The sequence below is a fragment of the Malania oleifera genome, chromosome 2 (assembly GCF_029873635.1).
Source record: "Malania oleifera isolate guangnan ecotype guangnan chromosome 2, ASM2987363v1, whole genome shotgun sequence".
In the NCBI taxonomy this organism is placed as follows: Eukaryota; Viridiplantae; Streptophyta; class Magnoliopsida; order Santalales; family Ximeniaceae; genus Malania; species Malania oleifera.
In genome coordinates, this window is record NC_080418.1 from 2,303,996 (window position 1) to 2,328,570 (window position 24,575).

Consider the following 24,575-nt stretch of genomic DNA (forward strand, 5'->3'; position numbering starts at 1 on the left):
CTTGGTTCTTCGTAAGTATATAAACTCGAAATACTTTTTCTTCCTAAATCTATTGGTTGTCTAGAAGTTTGTCCTAGACTCTGACTTCTTGTGAGTAAGGGTTGAAAGTTAATTTTTACATTACCTTCATTGTCTTGCATAATTTTTGTAGCAACGGTTTTTTGTATTTCAGGAGTAATTTGGTAATCAGTTTCGTTTAAGTTTGCAAACTCCCATTCTCCCCCAGCCTGAATCTCATTCCATAGAAGTTTCTTGGGATGAGAGGCAAAGGACTTTCTGTTATAATTTGCTTGCAACATAAGAGTTTTTCCTTTTTCACTTGTTTGAAGTGAGTTTGGTAATATTGTTGAAGTTGTTGCTTTGTAATAAATTTGATAAATAAGTTCAAGATTTGAACTTTTTGTAACCAGTAACATTTGATCCACAAATCTTTTGATTATTGTGGAGACCAATTATGACAATAGCTAGTGCTGTTGTCATTTCTCAAGGACCGACCTTCCCACTCTTTTCTGCTACGGCTCCGCCACCTCCACTGGGTCTGCAGCAAATTACCATGGCCGTCTGTTCCCTTCGATTTCCGGTGTTGCCGTGGCTCCGTAGCCCATCGTCGAGCTTCCGAGCTTCCAACCCCACCACACCTCTAACATTATTGCGCTGTTCTACCTCCGCCTCTTCTCATTCTCCTCTTCCTGCTCCTGCTCCTGCTCCTGCTCCTGCTCCTTCTCCTTTTTCTCCATCGTCTACACAAGTCCCAAACCAGTCACTTCATTCCGCCGGCAGGAAATGGGAGCCTTTCCGGAAGAAGAAAGTGGTAATGCGCGTCGGATATGTCGGTACTGATTACAGGGGTATATCTTATAATCTTCGTGCAGAGCGGCGCGGACACACGTTTGGTTCAGATTTTGTGTACTTCTATCTATATTCCTTCTTATGCCGTTGATTTTTTCAGGTCTGCAAATGCAACGGGATGGAGGCTCATTGCCCAGTAAGACATTATTCTTCAGTTCCCTTGTATCTGGTTTGGACTTTGCATATAAAATGCTTTTTAATTCCTTTATTTTATTTTATTTTTTCATTTTTAGAAGCAGAATTAATAATTAGAAGGGATCGAGTACCAAATTACACAAAAGGGGCATTCGGTCTGCAAAATCTTTAAGATCTCAATAGAATTTCATTTAGGATCCACTCATTTGGATTGTTGGTAATATTTTTATTTTGAAAAAGAAGTTTAATAAGAGAAAAGAATGTACAATGAGGGTCTGCCCAAAGGAAAATGCTCCAACCACTTAACCACCGGAGCGATGTTGTTAAACATCAAATTACTGACACTCAAACCCCCCGTTTCCTTAGAATTACCGGTGGCTTCCCAACTCACAAGATGCCTCTTCCTCTCATGCACGCCTGACCAAAGAAAGTCTCTCATAATCCTCTCAAGTCCATCAACAACCCCCACGAGAATCTAATGACATGGATAAAATATTGCGGAATCAAAGAAATACATCCCTAGATTGAAGTAATGCAACCTCCTAAGGAGAAGAGCACACATTTCTACCCATCAAGATGTTTAGACACTTCCAAGACAAGAATTCCCACCTTATGGAATGCTTAAATAAGTCAAACACCACAGCACAGTACCAAACCTGCAAGAGTGGCATATCTAGTTGTCACCTATGGACTCAAGTAAATACGGCTGAAAGCCTGAAACACACAGATAAATTAATCTTAACCCCTAGAACCAACTTAAAAAGCCTGCAATCCAGTGAGAATATTACAATGAGATGACCCTATCATCAGACAAGAAAGAATAATATCATTAGCAAACTGCATTCGAGATACAATTGCTCCATCTCTACCCACAACAAAATCCTGTACGAAACCCTTGTTGATGGTCCACCCAATCATCCTACTCATTGGAAACCAAAATAAAGAAAAAATGAGATCAGATATCTCTTGCCTCACACCCCTAGATGCTGAAAACGAAGTCTTGGGTTCTCCATTGATAATCACAAAAAAAGAGGTAGAAGAAAGACAATCCCTAATCTAGCCCTGCCACTTAAAACAAAAACCCTTCCAATCTAAAACCCCATTCCAAGAAAACCAACTAACCCTATCATATGTCTTCTCAAAATCGAGCTTAAAGATTAAGTTCTACTTCTTTCTCCTCCTAACATCCTCCATAACTTCATTAGCCACAAGGACTATAGGATATATACCCCTTCAATAGCCACTTGGAATTTTAAACATTTGCCCTCATACTAATAGGATGGAAGTCACTAACCTTTAAAGAGAAGTTTTTCTTCGGAACCAAGTTGATAAAAGTCGAATTTGTATTCTTGGGAATCACCACATTAGCATGGACCTCCTAAAGCACCTTTATATCACACTAGTAATATTCATATAATGTTCTTAAGAATTTAGTCATTTTTTAGCAATTGTGCCTTGCTTCATCTTTGGAATGTTGCAGTACAAACTATTTTCTGCTAAGCATGTTTCTAACATGCTTGGAATCTTAATTTTTAATTGCAAATAAAGCACATGGATACTTTTCATTTGTCCTACACTATAGCAACGTTACAAACATTTCATGAACTAGAGGTCCTCTAAAATTTGTGTGGAATCATGGAAGTTTTATGTGTGTGTGTGTGCGTGCGTGCGTGTGTTTTTTTTTTCTCAGATTTTGGAAATCTTATATGTATCAGATGTCATGTCCTTTTTCCCCTCATATGTGCAATGGAACATTTCATGGCATTCATGCTCCTTTAACTCTATGCTTGGTTATTGAGAAGATTGAAAAGTGATAAATACTACATCAACAACAAAAAAGCCTTAAGTCCCTCTTGGTGGCGTGAACTACATGAATCCTTTTTTGCCAATTTACCCAATGGAAATTTCATTAAAAAATTTGTGAGGGCTATTAAATCCTTATTTACTATCTCATTCCAATCTATTAGGTTTACTTGTACCCCTTCTATTGCCACTAATACGAACTAGCTCACTCCTCCTCAATGGTCCTTCTATTTCCTAGAGATTTGACAAGTTTTATGTTGATTGTCAATCATCTAACACAACCTTCCTCCTTTATAAATAAATATATTGGCATTAGGGGAAACATACAAATGCTTGGGTCTCTTGGCCCTGAGGTTTGAGTGTACGTCCTTCTTTATTGTCGATTATACAATTGGGCAGTGTCATCTAGGACTCTTGTAGTGCTAAGGAGATGAGAGTTATCATCAGTATTGGTGGAATGTGAGTTATTTCCCTTGCCGTTTGAGTTCAGGTTTATTAGTGATGACCTTAGTTGGATTAAAGGCTCTTGAGCCATGAGACTTGACCATTGGGTTAGACACTTGAGTGTTTCCTTGGATAATGACGTGCATGGTTGGGCTGGACTTGGTGTATTCTTGCCACCACACGGGCGTGAGTCCTTAACATTGTTGGAGGAAACTGGCAAGGGTAATTTCTTTTGGCCATTGAGAACTCTACGAGCATGACACTTAGCTTGATACTTAAATATTCTAGCATATATTTCCATCCACAAAACCCACAAAATTGCAGCCAATGCACACTGCTGTAGCACTCTCCCTTTTTTAGTTATGCCATAGCCCCTATTGCTTACCATCAAAAGGACATTCATAGCATGGGGAGGCACCACATCTACAAGCAAGGGTGAAAGATTACACAAAGCTATTTGGTCACAGAAATATGCAGAAATATCTAATTTTGTTGAGCTCAAAGTTCAGATGAAAGCCTTAAATGTAGAGGGAACCTTGTCTAAAGGGGAAAAAAAAGAGAAGAGTTTGCTAATTTCAACAAATGAGCTAAAAAAAGGCCTTGGGAAAAAAAACTTGAAATTATGAAATATCTCCAAATGGTAACTAGGTGTCCCTTATGAGTAATGTGTTGCACTTTTACCACCTGAGTGTAGCGAAAAGTGGACAAAGGTGGGCTAGGCTCGGCCATATTTGACAGGAGAGGGTCAGGAAGGAAGTATAGGAAACTTTGGTTGCAACTTGGAACATAGGACAGCTATGGGAAAAAAGCATGGCGTTAGTTCACAATCACTCCATTGCCATGAAGTCCATGCCCCGCCCCAAAACAAATCATCCCTAGACCTCCTCAACTACATCTTAGTCAAAATCATATATAGACTAGTAACTAAACTATAGCCTATACTATTTGACCTTTGGTCTTTCTTGTGAATGAAAGCAAAAAATGTAAAGTCATACTCCTCCCAATCACTCCACTGCCATGATGAAAAATATCTCATAATATCCATTTTAAGTACCTCCCAAGTGTTTTGAAAAAATGTCATCATCAAACCATTGGGATCAAGATTCTTTTGCTCCTTGAATGGGTTGTGATTCGAGGATTTGGATTGGGTATTCTTCTGGTTCATTTTTCACAAAATATTTTCTTGCCCATTTGTTGAAAAGACAAAATCCTTCTTATTTTCCCTTGTACCATTTGATTTTGAAGGCCAAGGTTCCTCTATGTGGATTCTGACTCTTAATAGGCTTAATACCAATGATTTACTGCAAATGAGGAGAGCAAACAAGGCAATGAGTCCAAATATTTGTGTCATGTGTTTGGAAGCGAGTGGGATCGGTAATAATTTATTTTGCCACTGTAGGGTGGCTAGGCAGCTTTGGGGTTTTCTTTTCTTGACATATGAGGAGGCTTTGGTGCTTTCCCCAAACTGTTGATATTTTTGTGACGGTGCAGTACAAAGGCTTTGGGAAGAAAATTTATGGAGTTGAATTTTTTGGCATTTTTTGGACACTGAGTTGGAAGGAATGCAAGGATTTTCAATGGCAAAAAAAAAAAAAAAAAAAAAAAAAAAAAATCTGTGCATTTTCTTTGTGATAGAGTTACTTTCAGGGCTTCCTTTCAAGGAATGTTGTTACCGCATCTTTCAAAGGGATTGGAAAGGGGGTTTGTTGTAGTTGTTTTATTTGTTTCTTTGCTTGCTTGTGTATCAGGAGGATATGTTATCCTCCTTTCTATGAAATTCTCTTTCCTGTATTGATGTAGGACAAGAAGCAAGACCTTGGCAAGACCCTTGTTGGAGACTCATTTGAATGGATTGGGTCAAGGACTTTTGGGTTTAGTTAATAGTTTATTATGTGTTTAGTTTAATTAGTATAGTTATATGTGTGTTTGGAGGCTTGTTTGCAGTATTTGTGTATTCTAGGGGTATGTTTGCAATGTAATGTAGTTTTAAGGGTGATGCAGAGGCAGCATCAGGGTTCTGCAGCCATGGGAGAATTAGAAGAAATAGAAGAGAGGAAGGATGGGGAAGGGAGGAGAGAGGAGATACCAGGGGGGAACTCACATTCAGTTCCTATTCAAATTCAACAATAACTACTTACAACATGACTTTCACGCACTATTTATAAGAAAGCCTCTTCACATGAAATTACAGATAAACCCCTAAAACTACATTAGGTTACAAACATACTCCTACAATACACAAATACTACAAAGAAGCCCCTAAATACACATAATGCTCTACTAATTAAACTAAACACATAATAAATTACTACCTTAACCCAACAATTCCTTGACCCAACTCTTCCTAATTATTATCTAGCAAGGATCTTCCCAAGGTCTCGCTTCTTGTGCTACATCAAGCGGTTTATGTGTAATTTCATGTGAAGAGGTTTTCTTATAAATAGTGTGTGAAAGTTATTGGCAGTTGTTGATGACTTTGAATTGAGAAAGTGAATGTGAGTTTTCCCCCTGTATCTCCTCTCTTCTCCCTTCCCCTTCCTTCCTCTCTTCAATTTCTTCTAATCTCTCCAACGGCTGTAGATCTTTGATGCTGCCCCTGCATCATTTACATTAATGAATTCTTTCTCTATCCAAAAAGCAAAAAACAAAACATTAGGACCTAGAGCCTTGTCTTTTCCCCATCTCTTTAGTATAGTTTCTTTTCCTTTAACAAACTGGTTGTAAATTTAGTTTTCTTTTTAAGTTAATGTGTGTGGAGGGGCTTCTTGAGAAGGGAGGAGGGCTTTGTTGCATCACTTGCACTTGCACTTGCACACTAGTAATGGATGTTCTGGGGGGGGGCCCAGAAAGAAGAAGTAGGCAATTCTCAAGAAGCTCAAGCATGGATTGTGGCAAGTAAAGTTATGTTGATGGTTTAAGGGATTCCCTGAACAAGTGGGAATCTAAAATGAGGGGGGTGAGAGAGAGACAAATAGGGGGGATGGAGGGGTGTCAAAAAATCCCCCTTGAAGACTAAGCGAGTATTTAAAGAGAAAGGCAAAATGGCGCAAGATGTCACCCTTTAATAATAAAGTGACATGTTATGTCTCAATTAATGAAAAATATGGATTTTTGAGTGAATTCAATTATGACACATGGTTACGATGAGAAGGAATAGTCACAAATGACACATGGACGTTTGAGCAACTTCAAAAAAGGGTAAGTGGGAGAGGGCCCCTTTAGGGATACCTGATTCAAGCCCATTGTGCCAAAATTCTCTTGAATATTCCAAGAATAGAATTGATAGAGACCTTGCCATGTGTCTCAATTTCCAATCTTGGCACGCATTGTCAATCTTGACCTCCTGCAAGAATGCAAATGTAATATAATTAATAATAAATTTAATTATTATGCGTGCAAAGTTGGTGTCGGTCATCAAATTCACATTCTAGCATAAGGGTTGTTTTACACATTTAAATTTAACCCCTTGCTAAGCAAGTCATTAAGACGTCTTGAAAAAAATTCCTATGTATCAAAATTGTTAAATGCGATATTTTAAATGTTGTATAGTGGAGAAATTTTTAGTGAAAGCGGGGTTATATTTGCAGGGAATCATTCATGCATGGGTTGTCTTCCATGGGGCTATCTTTATGGGGATATGCTCTTGCAATGATTAACTCTCATAGGGCTTGTATTTTTTGGGTATTTGCTTCCATGGGGAATTGACTTTTGCAGGACTTGTCTTTAGGAGGACTCGTTCTTTTGTGGGGGTGGGGGGGGGGGGGGGGGGGGGTTTGGCTTCCGCCTTATTGTCTCTCGTGGGGATCCGCTCCTACAAGGGTTGTTTTCCAAGGAGATGCTTCTTTGAGGGCTTCGCACTTTTGCGGGGGATCGACTTCTGCGAGCTTTATTCGCATGGGGATTTCACTCCCGTGAGGCTTGTTTTTGGGGATTGACTCTCACAAGGCTTGTCTGTGCTGCAGGTGGGGGTTGACTTTTGTAAGGAGACTCTTTTTATAAATATATATATATATATATTTAAAAAGTATATGTATATATATTTTTGTTAATTAATTAATTAAAAGTCCCAATAGTAAAATCTTTTTAATGTGAATTTCCTATTGTGGATTTTTTGTTGTTTTATTGAACTTATTAATCTAGCATTTAATGTGATTTTATTTGTTTGAAATGCAATGGAAATCTTAGAGAAATTACAATGACATAATACTTCTTACAAACCTATGGGTTAGGGAGATCAAACTTTGACCATACATTGGGAAGATACAACATCCACCCAATGCATGGGAAGTTAGGTCTCGACCAAGTTATGAAATATATATATATATTTCATAACTAGGTCGAGACCTATATATATACCGGACAACAGAGTAATTTTGTGAGTTTAGGATAGGTAGAGCAGCATTCAACCCAATGCTAAGGAGATAAAATCTCGATCTAGAGACACTTTCGCGACCTACATTTGGGGTCTTCAACATGTGATTAAGATTTTTCAAGGAGGATGTTCTTTGTATCATTTCCAAGGATATTGAACTTCTTACAGATATATGTAGGCTAGGGAGATCTAACTTCAACTAGGCACTAGGAGATACACTGTCCACCCAATGCATCGGAGGGTTAGATCTTGATCTAGTTATAAAAAAAACACACACACCCACTCTTCTTGATAACATTAAAGTAATCTTGTGACTTTCTGAAAGGGAAAACACCCTTCAACCCAATGCTAGGTAGATAAAATCTCGACCTAGCTGCGAGGAGACATCCTCTTGACCTATGTTTGGAGTATCCATCATATGATTAAGATTTGCTGAGGGGGAGGATCCTTGTGTCATATTTATGGAGGACATCTCTTGGCCTAGAGTTGAGGAGACATAATCTTCACCTGCGTCTAAGAAGATGGTTTGTCAACCTAGCCTTAGGGAGAGAGGTTCTCAACCCAATCCTGAGGGGTGAGGAGTCATCCTTTGTACCTCGTGGTGTAAGCACTATCCTAATACTTCCTCTTATAGTCGTCAAAGAACCATCAAAGTACATATCCCGCTCTTGGCTTTCAGTTGCAATGAGTTAGGATTCTTCGTTGAATTTTCCTAGGATGGCATGTGATATAATCTCTTCATGTTGAGATAGAAATTAAGTTGAGAGGTTTGCAAGGGCTTGAGATTGATAACTTTTAGGAGAATGTGATATTGTGCTTTCCAAGTGAAAACAATTTGGCTTTTCTTCTGGAAAGAGTTGGTTTAGTGAGGAGATACTTTATTGGATCATACTTTGCCACTAGGAGCAGTCAAGCAACCTGTGAACTAGAAGATAGCTTCGAAGCCTCTAAGTGACAAACATGAGTGATTCTCTATTGTCAAATAATTAACTTACTTCCATGTAAGGATCTACTCAATAAATTGGGCATTACTACTCACCTGCTTTTTGCGCTAGCTAAGCCCCATCGAGTTCTTTGTAGAAAGTGAGATACAACCTCATAGGAAGGTCCTTGATTGGCAAAATGATTGCATCCAGGGCAGCCTGAATCCTTTTTTCTCTATCAAAGGCCTCATCCGTCTACTCAAAGAGAACTTATTCAATAGAATTTGAAACGACTTGCAAAATTTCAACGAGGGCTAGGATGAATCTCTTGATGTATGACACCTTACCAATGAAACTCTTGAGCTGTTTCTAGTTCATAGGAGAAGGCATTTCCATAGTTGTCAAATCGAGATTCGAATCTTGAATCGAAATTCTAATTTTGGGATCGAGAATCGATTCGAATCGTATCGTACGATTTGGTACAGATTTCCAAAATCAACTTTAAATGACGTGCATATATTGATATACAAACAACAAACAAAATAATAAATACATTTAAATTTTGATGATCAAAAAAACATATTTCGCATGTGTATGCTTTTGCTAAACAAATGAAAAGTAAGAGAATGAATTAGGAAATATTAATAAAACAATGAACTCTATACTGTTTAAGAGAAGGAATGAAGAAAAAATAATAAAATGTTGAACTTTTAGTGTTTATAAACAAATAAAAATAATAATATTTCATGCATATTCTTTCTCAGATTAAATAAAAAAAATAATTAATCTGAGAAAAATGATAATAATTGAAAAAACAAAAAAACCAACTTTTGAATCTTAACAACACAACAAAACATAAGTACCACCTCGGCCGGTGAGTGTTCTGCTCTTCTTCTCAATTATAGAGCATTATACTCCTAGAGTGAAGAATAGTTTTGTGAAAGGCAACATAAGACCTAAAGTTTTATTATCTCCCTTTTTTAGCACAAAAGTGACGTGGACAAGGAATGGAAGGCAATTTGAGTAAAAATAAAAACAATACAAAAAAGAAATGTTGTTTTTGGGGTTTTAAATTAGTTAGGTTTCTCAGGCTATGGTAGGTCCAGAATTGTGTGAATCAATAGATTCAAATTGATTCGTTTGATTCATGAGCTATATTGATAGGTTTGGCAACGAATCAATTGTTTTTAGATTTTCTAGTAAGATTCAAATATATTTGGTGTGGAATTGATATGAATAGTATGAATCAAATTGCGGATCGTAAGATTCTAACAACTGTGGGGATTTCTAGAATCATTTTCACTTTAGAGGGACCAAGGTCAATTCTCTCTTAGTGAACCACGGAAACCCAAAATTTTCTAAATGAAACTTCGGATGCACACTTGATAGGGTTCATCTCAAAGATAACAAACTTATCCTGATTCTTCTCCAAAATCTTGTCTAAATCTTCCTTAATGATGTTGGGGGTAGAATTGGACATGATGGGTGTTAAAGGAGAATGGCTGAGGTTTGGATGGTCATGTGAAGTGGATCCCCCATTTTGATCTTGTGGAAGAGGTGTAATGATCAATGGAGGTATTAGGGACTATCCCTTTGAAAGGTGGTATCTGAGAGACCATTGGGGGGTTTGAGGTAGAAGGATTTTTTTGGGTTGGTGGTGTGTCTTTATCATGCCTCTTGGAAACAGGGGGACCAATAGAGTCATTGTTCCCACTTGGAGGTAATTTGGTATAAGGGTTCAAGGCAGTTCCTTAGGTTATGAAACTGAGGTGGGTGTGAGAGTTTTTGACTAATAGTATCAACTACTTAATCATCAACTGCTACATGTCTCTGTCCAATCTTGGCACGCACGCCCAGTTTTGACCTCCTACAAGAATGCAAATGTAATATAATTAATAATTAATTTAATTGTTATGCACATGCAAAGTTGATGTTGGTCAATTTCATTATCTTGAGCATAATGGTAATTTTACACATTTATAATTTAAATGTGATGAAATGGAGTCACGATGCGCTATGTTACCATGTATCATTTATATTGTTCTTCTCCCATTGGGTTCATTGCATTTCAGTGGGTCTCTGGATCTGGACACTAGCATGTGGTTACCCACTTCTGGTGCGGAGCACTGTTTGTTGCTTTACCTTTTAGAGTTTAGAGCTTATATGTGTTCTCATGTGATCAATATGCTAAAGTTGTGGCAGAGCATTGTGGAGTTGGGAAAGTTCACAACAGTCTAGTACCTTGTTCAGTGGTCACTGAGGATTAGTCTAATCTGGATCTTCCTAATAACAATCCAACTGAAAATATCTGCAAGCAAAATTATCAAAAGTTCAAACTATGATTTTTAATGTAAACTACATCACATGTTTCATTAACCCAGCTGGCACAGATGAGATCCCACTGAAGAATTACAATTTTTGAAATGTAGCTGTTGAAGGAGAATTGGAGGCTGCCATCTTTAAGGCGGGTGGAATCCGAGATAGTAATTTTGGAGATTTGGACAAAATCAGATGGGCCAGAAGTAGCCGGACTGATAAAGGAGTATGTTGCATCTTCATTGGTTTTATGGTTTGCAGTTGCCTTAATTGTATTTTATTCTGTTTGCTGTTGTATTAAAGCTTCTTCTTCTGTAGGAAAAATGTTATTTGCCTTTGTATTTGCACTGCATATTTATTACGATGCAGAAGTGCTAATTCCTTGAATTGCTCTTTTGGGGAAAAAAATTCTAGGTTCACTCCTTGGCAACAATGATATCCTTAAAAATGGAAATTCCTGAAGTTGCTTGGAAGGATGACCTGAATGGAATTGCTCTTGCAAATTGTATTAATTCTCATCTACCTAAAAATATTAAAGTTTTCAGCATTTTACCTTCAAAAAGGTAAGGCCCTTTTTTTCCTATGCAAAATTTCTAGTTCCTTAACTTTTATGTGCAATAACTAATGAGAAATGCTTCTCATTTTAAGTTTCACTTATCATAGACATGCATTTACATGTGAACTTTTGCACAATGGTTGCTATCAAGAAGGCTACAGCACCATCCACTCCCGACCAACCCCATTAACCACCCTATAACCACCACCCAAAAAGAAAAGGCCTTGCAATGAGTGCAGCTACTTAAAATGTGACATCTTGAAAGTTGTATTATTATTTCTGCTATTATTATTATTATTCTTATTCTTATTATTATCTTTATTTCATGTATTATATGCAAAAAGCAAGATTTCCTGGTTACATGGAAATATGGAATATGTATTATTATTATTATTATTTTATTTTATTTTATTTTCATGTATTATATGCAAAGAGAGAGATGCCTGGACTAATCAAATCTTTGATCAGGTAACAAGGGAAAAACTAAAAAATTTCGGATACCATTCTGGATGTGTGAAGTACTCAAGAGATGAGTCATCACTAGTGCCATTCGTGCAAATATCTTATGTGAGCAATGAATTGATTAAGCAATGGACTTTACAAATGCCAATGCTTAAAGAAAAATTACAATACCCTGGGATATTATGAAGATGATATGTATGTTCCTTTCATCCATGGTACTTAGAAATTGAGATATTGTCCGACGTTCCTTTTTGTCGGGGTTCCACAATCCCCATTGTCATTTATGATGTTGGGTAGGATGCCAGTCTTGACCTGCTGTCACAATGTTCCTTCTTATTTCTAGTTGCTTTTTCATCAGTATTTTCCTTAGTTTAAAGTTTATCAATCATCTCCATTCCATTTCCCATATCACATTCTCTAGATTCATGTCAGCACAAACCTTCCAGTTCCATTTCCCATGTCAAACTCATAATCTCAATCACGTTCCTTTTACTGGGATCTATGCTTTTTAACTGCTCAATATGCCCCCTTGGTATGTTTTAAATGGCTGAAAAGGTTTTGTTTAGTCATGGAAAAATTGGGTTTTGTAATTTCTTTTAATAGAATTACCTATAGACTGGAAGTCATGCTTGTTTCAAGACCTTGACCTGGTGCACAGAAGTGCTCTAAAATATTTTTGGATTCATCTTTTTTTCATGGTCTTCCAAAGGATATAAAAGAAAGTTGCCACATTCACTTGACCAATTGTTTATTATTTTTGTGGAGTTGCCAAGCAGAGCTTCATTTTATTTGCCTACCTAATTGTCCCAGTACTTATTTAAAGTCTTCTATTTTTCTCGCTTGTTTACAGGAGCTTTGATCCTAGAAGGGAGTGTAACCTTCGGAAGTACTCTTATCTTCTTCCAGCCGAAATAATTGGAATAAGAAAAAGCTTCAGCAGAGCTGAAATTGAATATCATATCTCAGACTTCAACAATATATTGAATGCTTTTGAGGTATATATGTTTGCACATGCATGCATATATTTTCCTTTTAAATGAAATTCCTTTCTCCTTTTGTGGTTAAATTTGGTTCATACTGGCACCTAATTGAGTTGCCTCAAGTATTAGGGACTTGTTGCATGACCTTAGTTTGCATGTTTCTGTTTTAACCCTGTGGTATGCCATAAGCTCCAAGGTGGCTTTATTCCACCAAAGCAATATGTGGGTTAGTCAACAAATTGTCAGTCTAGGTCATATTTTACCATTCTGTCATCTGACATTTGTCCAGTCTAGGTCATATTTTACCATTCTTTCATTTGACATTTCTCAATATAAATGTCACGAAGAATGCAAAAATAATGATATCTTCTATTTTATTTAGAAAAAAAATCTGCTGAACAAAAAGTTTTTTTGGAGAAATATTTTTCTCTGCTATTTGCCCTAATTTATAGGAGATCTTTCCATCTTATACTTTTTGGCAGTTTTGCCTTGATGTTATTCATTGTTTACTGCAATTATGGTTTGTGGCAGATATCATTTGTTCATTCCTGTTTTGCTTGTACAATGCAATTTGCAGGGAGAGTATCCTTTCCATAACTATACCATAAGGTCCAAGTACAGGAAAAAATTCTCCACAAAACAATCTTTTGGAGAGGGCCATGTATGGATCAGAGCCAGATCATCCACCAGGTCATCAATTTCTGAGTTTGAGGAAAGTGGAGAAGAAAGTTTGGGAACTGATGGAGTGATAAAAGATGATAATGATGACGATGATAATCAAAATTCTGAGTCCAGCTTTTATGATGATAATCTAGTTGAAACTTGTGACAAGAACAGGAATGATTCAAATGAACAAAGGTCTGCTTTAGTTGTTCGTGCAAGATGGCTACATGAACCTGATGAGGCAGACAGAATTTGTGCATCCCACTTTAGAAAAATTTCTTGCTGTTGTTGTGGAAAGCTGGAGAATTGGCATGGATTAAATTTTATTGAGCTCTCCATATGTGGAGAATCTTTCATGTTGCATCAAGTAAGTCTCTGGGAAATTCAATCTTCGTTCTTCTCTTCATATTCCTGTTTACCTTTTATTTGATAAAGGAAAGCTTAATAAGAAGACAAATGGACCTATAAAAATTTAATGGAGAAGAAGTCTTTGAGGGAATATGCAGATTGCTTGAAATGACTGGGGAATAGCTCTGTGAGGGCCCAACATAAATCAGAAACACTTCGTGCTGGTTCTCGTAGGAAATTAAGCACTTTGAAAGCATTTTAAAAATGAGATAACCATTGCATTAACTAATTTCATTCCAATTAACCAAACAGCCTCTCCACACATGGCATAAAGCTGTGTACATTAGACCTTCCCCTGGTATGGGAGCCTTTAGCGCTAGGTTGCACTAGGCTGCCCCCTTTTGTCTAGAGACCAATGTTGAATTGATGCCTTAAATAAGTTCTTTGAAGATATATGCCATTTAGAGGTTGGACAGAGAAAACCTGATGGCGTATTATTTAACTTGCATATGGTCCTGGGTGGAGCTGTGGAGGTAAATGACAAAGAAGGATTCATGCTGTGAACAGCTGTTTTTGGGTTGAGTTGGGCAGGAAATACATGTCCAGGCTGGTCGCATTATCACCTTTACTAATGTTAAAAGGATGGCATTTCAGCCATTATTTATCATTCTAATGGGCTTTGTGTCATTTTTCCTTGATATTTCTTCTATAAATCCTTCCATTACATGTTCTTTAAATTTTTGCTTTGATTGTAGACAAACCAGTTGTATTGCTTAAAAATGTAAAATAAATTGTCTTAGATTGTAATTACCATGGTGCACAAGTGTATAAATAAAATGGTTATTTACTTATAATCATTGCAATGACCATGCTTTCACTATCTTAAGTGTTATTGCGTCAATCCTCACCCAAGATGTTACACATATCCCATCTTCCAATGCTGCACACGTCTGTTCTATGCAAAATTTAATCATGCATGCTTGTGGTAGCCATTTGATTATTCTTTGATTCTTGTACTGAACTGACAATTGTGCTTATTGTTTCAATCTTCTATAACCTGTTTTTTGGTATTATTTGTTTGCTCAACTGGACATGAGTTAGGGAAAAGCAAATGCTTATTGTGTTCCCACTATTGATGCATTTAGCATTTAATGTAGTACGCTTGTCTAGATCCGCAAAATGGTCGGGACTGCTGTGGCAGTTAAACGCAAACTGCTCCCAAGAGATATCCTGATGCTGTCGCTAGCCAAATTTTCACGGATTGTCCTACCTCTTGCCCCACCCGAAGTTCTTATTTTGAGGGGAAACAATTTTTCATTGAGATATCAGCCTGGCAATGTCACAAGACCTGAAATGCAGACATTAGTAGAATCAGAAGAGATCCTCAAGTCTGTTGATGACTTTTACACATGCACTGTCTTGCCACAAGTCTCAAAATTTTTGGACCCTTCAGAACCTCCATGGAAGGAATGGGTTGAGAAATTGGATATGCACACTAGTATTCCTGATGCGGAGTTGGAGGAAGTCAGGAAAGCTTGGAAATTGTGGAAGGGCAAGCTAGAAAGCCTAGCCAGCATTCCTTTAGTCACAAATTAATGTGTGAAAAAGCAGGTAATCTTTTTACTCATGATTGTGGCAGTTATGCATTTATGCCCTTGACTGACGGTCTTGCTTTCCTGTCAATTAGGTGTAATTCCTTAATTTTGTAGCACTCCCCTTTTGATTACATGCCTAATTCTATCATGCCAGATCATGGTCATAAAGAGTCAATACTTCTATCATTCTGCCAAACGAAAAAGAACTAGACAATGCTAAAATGTGCCTGATTATTTGGCAGAATGACACGAAATTTCTATTGAAGTGTTTCCCCATGTTTCAATGTAAGAGGGCCTGGGAGAAACTCTGCCATCTAATCTTTTCTGGAAGCAACCTAGAAAGAAATACAAATCATCCATATAATATAGGGTCCTTTTGGAGCAGCTTTGGAGCAGAAGTAATTTCTCACCTCATAGAATTATTTATGAGCAAGCACACATCATTTTAGTTGGGAAGTGATTTAGATCTATAGTTTACTGTGGAGAGCTTCAACAAATTGCTTTCATCCTGATTAATATTACTTTGAAAATCAAGTTCCAGTTCCAAGGATGTGATTAATGGATTTATCAACTGAGATCTTGAATGTTAGCCTATGAATAATTTTGCACTAGGAAACCACCTTAACTGAAAGTTGCCCAAAATGGGTACCATTTGCTTTGTGCATACATGAATTTGCTGCAGTTGAGTTGCTCTTACGACTTGCTCTTTTTTGTAGATGGAATTCAGTGATTTAGGTGCATGTTTGGGATGACTTGTCAAAATAACTTATGTGACTTTTAACTCAAATAATAACATTTTTTTTTTGAAAATATTTTAGCTTAGTTTGAAGTTGCATGAGTAGTTTTTGTAAGTCATCTTGAATGCTCTATGATTGGAGCAGTTGGGTCTGGTGCAAGGAGGGTTTGCAGAATTGCAAGGGAAGAAATGAGCAGCTGGGTCTGGTTCAGCAAGTAGCAGGAGCAAGTAGCACACATGGTTTAATCTTTGGCCCATTTGTAAAGAGCTAGAACTTTTCCTTCTTAAGTTATAATTCAATTACCAACAAATTTTAGCTCAAAGCATGTTGTACCTTTCCATTTATGTACTATTTGCATGCACTTGTAGTCCTTGTTTACAACTTAATATTCAATTTTTGAACCAGGATTTTTTGTAGCTTCAAAACTCTGCAAATAGAACCTCTCTCTCTCTCTCTCTCTCTCTCTCTCTCTCTCTCTCTCTCTCTCTCTCTCTCTCCAATCTATTGTGTTTATTAACATTTATGTAGTTTCAAATTCAAGGCTCGGAATGCAGTTTGAAGGTTCTATGATGTCCACAGAAAATGTGAATCTAATACTTGGCAACTGAATCATCACATTCATCTTATATGACCCTGATAAATAATTCTATGACAGAACAATATGGATTTCGAAAAATCCATAAGTTCATATTTGTATCTACCCAACTCGCTTATCTGTAGTGTTGTAAACGAGCCAACTCGAGCCGAGCTTTGTTGTTCAAGTTTGTTCATTAAATTTTTAACTGAGCTCAAGTTTGAGTCAAGCTCAGACCGAACTATAATATACTTGCTCAAGTTTGTTTATTATCTAAATGAACGAGCTTACGAGCCTTTACTAAACTGAGCTGCTGAGATTCTTATTAATAGTTTGATTCTTTTATGGCCTCTCAGTTTGAGAGAGAAGAGGGAATTTATTTTTTTCTTTGTTTTAGGCAAAAGGGTCAAAGGGTATCTTACTAATACTGCTTTGAAGTTTTTTTGCCTCATCAAATAAACCTATTAGCCTTATCACTAAATTAATGTTAAAAAGTTTGAGCTAAATAATCCTATGCAAGAATAGTCCTGACTTTTAAGTTTAATGCATTCTATCAAGTTAATTCTACCTTCTTTTACTAGTCCATAAATTGTTCTAATTTAAGCATATTAAACGAGTCCAAATTGAGCTTATAATCCAGCTGCTCAAGAGTCGAACCCATTCATGTTTAGGCTCGACTCATTTATCAAACGAGCAACAAAATTTGGATTGGGAATTGCTCATAATGAGCGAGCCTGAACAAGTTTTTACCAAGCCAAACTTTTGAGCCACTTGCGAGTAATTTAGTTCTTTTGCAGCCCTACTTATATGCACTTTATATATATATAAAATAAAAATCTTGTCAAGATTTGCTCCGACATATACTCCAAAAGAGGCTCTACAGTTCCCTAAATAGCAAAGTAGAGCTCTCTAAATAGCAAAAAGTTTTAATCTTCGTATCGTAAAATGTAATACAAAATTATATTCAAATTTGTTCAAATTCACTTAAATCCAAATCCAAGATCCAAAATTCAATCTCCAAAACACACCGATTGTGCGTTTGAATTTTCAAAATAAAATAAAATGAAAAGTATTTAGCACTTCAAAAGAAAAGAAAAGAAAAAAGACAAATAAGAAGCAATTACCTATCATGAAAATTAAGTTGCACGATTTTAATGGATCTCTGGGTTATTTCCTTTTGAAAACTTTTGCAATCAGAGTCACTGGTTCAGTACAATTGGCTTTATATATAAGAGCAAGGAGGTCTTCACCCCCATCAACAGTTGGCGTAAACTTTGTTAAAGAAAGGCTAAAAAGCAAAGGACAAAGAAGAGGGGAAAAAGAAACAAGTTCACCATAAGAACATATCCCAGCGCTTTGGATTATTCTTACTGGCTAATTAATTGCACTCCAATTTTGAATTGCTTGCGACACTGCTTGTTTCACCATTTGGGCGTCTACTTCCTCAGTGCATTTTCCTTGAATATTATTATTGTCCTGTAACATAATCACATAGTTTAAGTTAATTTAAACCAGTTAGTAAACACTAAACAGAGAGAGAGAGAGAGAGAGAGAGAGAGAGAGAGAGAGAGAGAGAGAGAGAGAGAGAGAGAGAGAGAGAGAGAGATGTGATATATATGTGAGTGCACATCGATAACTCACTACGACGTTTCCTTCTAAACATTTTTACTTGTCCTCAAATGAATAGTTTTAACTCTTTGGTTACAAAAATATACGGCCCCTTATATTTGTGAGAATCTCAAAATACGTACCCATATACACATAAATGTACAAGAGTGTACCCCAGCTCAAAATTACAATATCTATATGCATCGTACATTGAGCTTTTTACCCATAATGTGTGAAACTTTTTCCAAGCTAATTTTTAATTTTTTTTTTTAATGATCGGGAACCTAGGGTTGGCGGCTGGGGCCTTTCGCATCCAAACCTAGGGTGAACTGACCATATTTGCCATAACTAGCACAAATAATCTAGAGATGATTCGATGAATAATCGAATTTAGGACATCTTTTAGTCGCTTATTCGCTCTTAAGCCACACCCTGACGGGTCAAATTCTAATTAAAAGATTTCAGGCTAAGAATGAGTATGTGCCTCTCAAAATGCATATGTATGTGTGTCAAGTACATCTCAATAAGACATAAGAATTATTTTGCACTATGTATGTATGTATGCATAGACTTACTTTTCCTCCAAGTGCTTGGAGATGGAAACCGGATGAACAGGAAACCCTAGCTTGGAAAACTTCAAGTCCTAGCTCTTCAAAGGCTTCCAATATGAACACAAGCAAGCCGTGGCAATCACTCTTCTCACTAGCCACATTAATCACAAACCCTTTTTCCATTTCTTCCACTTTAATTTGCTGAAATAATTAAAAATTAAAGAGTTATTAATTACAAATACTAATCCAATAAAGATAGACACATGCAATTAATTAATGGGAAATTAAATTAATTAGTAATTACATACCACCTCGCTTGCTGCCGCAGTACTGATATCTTGATTCAATCTTTCCACTTTTTGCTTCAGCTCTTCTATGTATTTGGATGCATCTGATATAATTGAGCCTTTGCTTTGCTGCATACATTACGTATATATAATTGCAATTAACTAATAATTTCGAAACTTGAAAATAATTAATCGAGAAACTGCTGTGGAGAAATATTCAAGGCAGAGAAGCAGAGAAGAATTATTCATTTTCTTTTTTAATATTTACAAAGAGAAACGATCCATTAGTAATATTGGGAATATTAAGGGACGTATGAAGAACTTGAGCAAGAACTAGCTCGCTCTCTCTCTCTCTCTCTCTCTCTCTCTCTCTCTCTCTATATATATATATATATATATATATATATAGCTAGGGGAAGAAATTAAATACAGTAGTGAAAATAATAGGGTGATAATTAATTAAAAAGGTTCACATATACTTATCTATATAAGTATATAGCTCCTAGCTAGGAGAGATCATAGAGCGATAAGTAAACTGCAGGAAATGAATAAGCGCTATATATGTAGAGAGAGAGAGAGAGAGAGAGAGAGAGAGAGAGAGAGTTACTGCATGAGAGTTAGTGATTGATCGAAGCAGCTGCAGCTTCCTGCTCATGGCTGCTGCTTTCTTGGGTTCTCTAGAGACCATCTCTCTCTCTCTCTCTCTCTCTCTCTCTCTCTCTCTGTGTTTGCTGGCAAGCTGTTCTAAAAGAGACTAGGAATGAATTTGAGGTAGAGAAGACATAAGTTGCCTTAAAACAATGGAGAATGCACAAACTGTGGGCATGAAATTCCCAAATTACCCTTCTAGGTATAGTTGCATTCCTAACATCAACATCATGAAAATAAATAAATAAATAAATAAATATATATATATATATATATATGTAATTTATAGGGGAAAAAGAAATTAATCAGGAAAAGAACAAAAGTATAGCTAAGTTGTGCGTGTAAAATAAAAAATTGAATTTTACTTCCCATATATATATATATATATATATATATATCCCATATTGCGTTAATGATGCATATTTTAATTTTTGGATCATAATTTCTTTTTTTGGAATTAGGCTACTTAATTATAAGATATTCTGTCCAATTTTGAACAGGGCTTTTTAAGTTTAATTAATAAATATATGTCAACCAAAATTTATATTTTATTGCAGATTATTAATTCATGTAATAACAGTGATAACTAGTTGATCTTAAATCAGTTGCCAAATCTTAAATGGTTTAATTAAATAATTAATTAAGTAGATGAAATGAAGAGAGAGAGAGAGAGAGAGAGAGAGAGAGCATATTGAAATATAGGTTTCATCAATACTCAATTAGTATGATAGTGAATTAATATAAAATAGTAACATATTGAAACTGAAATATAGGTTGAGTGATTTCTTCAATATGGTATATGTCATTAATATTTCTTTAATATAGTAGGGTTTTCTAAGGGATATATTATACAGTGGCCTAGATTTTGAATTAGAGAATTCATATTCTTAGTTGCAATCAAAATTTAACACAAGTATAGGAATATATGCACGCCCCTTCAAACCACAAAGCTTGGGGGTTTATGAGACTATATACACATATTAAACGACCAAAACTTATTTTTTTGAACCTATAACAAACTCATCTATAGAATAACTTTTTAAAAACATTGATGGTGTATCATTTGGTCGATTTCTTCTTAAAAAGTGTATTGTGTCGACATTCGAACGCCTAAGGAAAATGACAGAAATTAAATTAAAGAATGCTAGTGATTTTAAATGTATGTATAAAAAAAAAAAAATCTATAAATCTCTTTGGAGGGGTTGTGTAGTTAAACTTTAATTTTAGTTTAAGATTGGTCTTTAAACTTTAATTTGCAATATACTATCCATTAAATTTTACACATCATTTCAATGTAATCTTTGCATCCGATTATCATCTTAGTCTTCTCTTTGTGTCCTCCTTACACTTATTTATCGCTTTACTTATTCTTTCTACAAATTATATCTAGGAGGTTGTGTTGGGTATTATGGTTTCATTAAACGAAACCCTAAAAAATCATAATGCTTTTGATGCTTTTTTTATTTTTTCACCCTTTAGGGCAACAAATTAAGACTAACAGGGATGTTTTATTTATTTATTTTATTTTTGAAAAGATAATGCTATTCATTAAGGAGAAAGCTTGAGGAAACAATACCTTAGGAGAAAGAACATGATGATTACATCCGAACGCAACAAAAAGCAGTAAAATAAGTTGGAAAAACTGAAGAAAACAGTAGCCGTAAAAAACAACATGCTTCAAACACTTAAAACAGAGAACCACAACATATCTCCCAAACAAAAAGCAACAGCCCAAAAAAAGAATCTAAAATGTGACCGTGGCAGCAGTAGCACAACACAAATAGCGGGCTTGCTTCTTGCTAGTAAGCCAAGATTGTTTCCAATCTGTAGTAGGAAAAGATATGAAGCCGCAGAGAAGCTTACACTCAATCCGAAGAAGCCCCCTATTAACCTCCTAAATCGGACAAAATGCATTGGAATTCTTCTAAATCGGACAAAATGCATTTTAATTTCGTGAATTGAAACAAAACTTTGAGGCATATAATAATATTTAGTGCATATTATTATTAAATTAAAATTTACTAACCATTTTAAAATTACTCGATCCTAATCACGTTGAATTATCATTTATGAAGATTAACCTAAGTATATATTAAGTATCAAGATGTGCAACCAATTAATCAAGAAATGTCACATCACTTATACAATTCCAACTAATTACTTTACTACTGTCATTACTTTAAATATGAAGGCTTGATTTTTCTTTAAATAGTTAATTACCAATGTAACAAGAGAGCTACGAAATTGATATTCAAATATAAATATATATATATATATATATCCTTATCATCATTTAGCTAGCTAGCTAGCTAGAATATGATTGTAGCAATGCATGCATTATTAATTTTGTCATTCCCAAGTACACACACAGTGCAGAATAAGACAAGGGATAAAACATAAATTAACCTGCCTTAGCTTCATAAGAGAGAGAAAGAGAGTTGATGGAATGGTAATTTTTGTGGGGGAAGGGGGAAATGGACGGACGTTTTTTGCATGCATGGAGACGATGATTAGTGAATTATATTAATTATATATATATATTACAGAGAGAGAGAGAGAGAGAGAGAGAGGATGTGGGGGTGGGTCTAAAAGTGGACAAGTACTGCTAGGTGGGAGATGGAGAGGGAGAGGAATCTCACTCGTGATTCAGCTGCTGCCCTTTTCCAATTTAAATAATAAATGATCTACAAAACATATATGCGTCCATGGGTACCATCAAATTAAGCAAGCGTCAAAAACTCCCTCCCTCTCTCTCTTTCTCGCTCTCTCTCTCTCTCGTCCTATGCCCGAATCCTGCCAAGCGCTCCTCACGGGGGTCCTCTCTATCTTTCTCTCTCCCTCCCTTCTTCTTATCTGTCTCAAATATCATTTTCTTCTTCTTCTTCTTCCCCAGCTAATAAATTAAATAAGTAATGGAAAATAGCTCTTCAGTCTAATGGGGAAGGGTGGATTGAGAGTGTTGCCCACCAGCTGTCAACTCGAGCGCCATCACTGTCCCTTCCAGCCTCCTAATTAATCCCACTGCTATGTGGTATCTGTTGCTGCTGTTGCCCTTTTCTCCTAATAGTTATTTTACTTATTTATTTATTTTCATCTCTCGTATGTCGTAGTTCTTAATGGTCAAGTATTTTTAAGTGCATCCAAATCCAAGTATTGCTGAGTAAAGGAAACTGCACGCTGGTGTTCAACTATTTAATCGCGATTAATCATTCTTCGTAAGGAGGAGATCAACTTTTAAGGACATTAGTCCTTCCATACTTAAACTCCGCTACAATAATCTTATTTTTTCCAAGTTAATTCAATTACTTTTCTACTGCACTTCATTATCTGCATATAATCTTAAAATTGATATGGCTTCTTTAACCCTATAGAGGGACTCAGATTGACCTCACCCGTGTAGAATTCTTTGATAAGACCAACTACAAGCATTGGAAAGGACAACTATACTTTTCCTTAAAAATGCTATTAATGGTCTATATTTTATAAATTTCACGACCAAAGTTATGAAGAAAATAATAATAATAATAACAACAACAACAACAATAACAACAATAACAACGTGATACTGAAGTGGAAGAAAAGATAATAAAAAGTGTAAAAACTACATTCTTCGTATGATCAAGTGGAGTGGCAAGTGGTAGATCAGATTTTTCATGCTCTTAATTTTCCATATTACTTTTGTAAGTTGATTCAGAATTGTATTTCTATTCCATGGTTTTCTGTTATGATGCATGACACTTACAGGGATTTCTTCAAGTCAAAAAGGGGTTTGAGGTAGGGGGATCTGTTGTCCCCGTATATTTTCATCATCATGGAAGAAGTTCTTTCTAGATTAATTCAAAAAAAGATGACTAAGAAGCAAATTTTACCGTTTTCGCATCCGAGTGGTGCTCCTATTATATTACATTTAATGTACGCGGATGATATTGTTATATTTGCTAATGCTGGTAAAAAATTTGTTAAACAATTAATGGAGGTGTTCAAGGAGTATAAAAACTGGACTGGCCAAAAGATGAATAAAGATAAATTAGTTATTTTTTTTTCTCAAAGAAGTTGGGTACTCAGAGGAAGGGAGAAATTCTATAAAAGACTGGTTTTATTGAAGGTAAATTTTCTTTTATGTATTTGAGAGTGCCGATCATGGATGGTAAATTGAAGGGCTATCATTTTGACCATTTAATTCAGAAAATCAGTAAAAAAAATTGAGAGCTGGAAAAGTAGATTGTTGTCTCAAGGAAGTTGTCTAGTTTTGTTGAGAAATATGTTTTCGAGTATGTCACTACATCTGTTAGCTGTTTTAAATGCCTCGAAATTGATGATAAAAAAGATACAAGGTATGTTTGTCTTTTTTTTTTGGGAATTTAAGAATGGGAAAGAAATAATGAAATGGAGGGCTTCGAAAAAATTGTGTGTTCTTATAGAGGAGGGGGGCATAGGAGTAAGAGACATTTCGAAAGTGCAACGATCATTGTTTATGAAGTTTAGTTGGCAGTTATTAACACAAAATTCATTATGGGCTAGATTTTTTAAAGTTAAATATGTTAAAGGAGGACATATTGCTCTTTGTAGGTCTTATGGATATGATTCTTCTTTTTGGAAGAAAATTCTGCAGTGTATGCTTGAACTGTTAAGTAAATTTAAGTGGAAGGTTAGAGAAGGAGATGTAAAATTATGGTATGATAAGTTTCTGGATTGGGGACCTTTGTTTTTAGGATTTCCAGATG

At 35.9% G+C, this 24,575-nt stretch overlaps 2 protein-coding genes across 4 annotated transcripts; one reads left to right on the forward strand and one right to left on the reverse strand.

Annotated features, from left to right (window-relative positions):
* Window positions 1-472: 472 nt before the first annotated feature.
* LOC131147769 (putative tRNA pseudouridine synthase) lies at window positions 473-16,640 on the forward strand. 2 transcript variants are annotated; one of them, XM_058097328.1, is made up of 8 exons: window positions 473-848; window positions 950-985; window positions 10,956-11,068; window positions 11,257-11,405; window positions 12,711-12,855; window positions 13,418-13,870; window positions 15,022-15,462; window positions 16,163-16,640. In XM_058097328.1, exons 1-7 carry the CDS (start codon window positions 554-556, stop codon window positions 15,445-15,447), a joined length of 1,617 nt encoding a protein of 538 aa, XP_057953311.1. In that variant the 5' UTR covers window positions 473-553; the 3' UTR covers window positions 15,448-15,462; window positions 16,163-16,640. The 2 variants fall into 2 exon arrangements, with proteins under 2 accessions (XP_057953311.1, XP_057953312.1); XM_058097329.1 differs by having other exon boundaries at window positions 474-848; window positions 16,328-16,640.
* A 1,258-nt stretch (window positions 16,641-17,898) lies between these two features.
* Window positions 17,899-19,971, reverse strand: LOC131147770 (uncharacterized). 2 transcript variants are annotated; one of them, XM_058097331.1, is made up of 4 exons: window positions 19,811-19,971; window positions 19,228-19,332; window positions 18,941-19,117; window positions 17,899-18,233 (listed from the first exon to the last, which is right to left on the reverse strand). In XM_058097331.1, the coding sequence occupies exons 1-4, from the start codon at window positions 19,889-19,891 to the stop codon at window positions 18,132-18,134; spliced, it is 465 nt and encodes a 154-aa protein (XP_057953314.1). In that variant the 5' UTR covers window positions 19,892-19,971; the 3' UTR covers window positions 17,899-18,131. The 2 variants fall into 2 exon arrangements, with proteins under 2 accessions (XP_057953314.1, XP_057953313.1); XM_058097330.1 differs by having other exon boundaries at window positions 19,225-19,332.
* Between the last annotated feature and the right edge of the window lie 4,604 nt (window positions 19,972-24,575).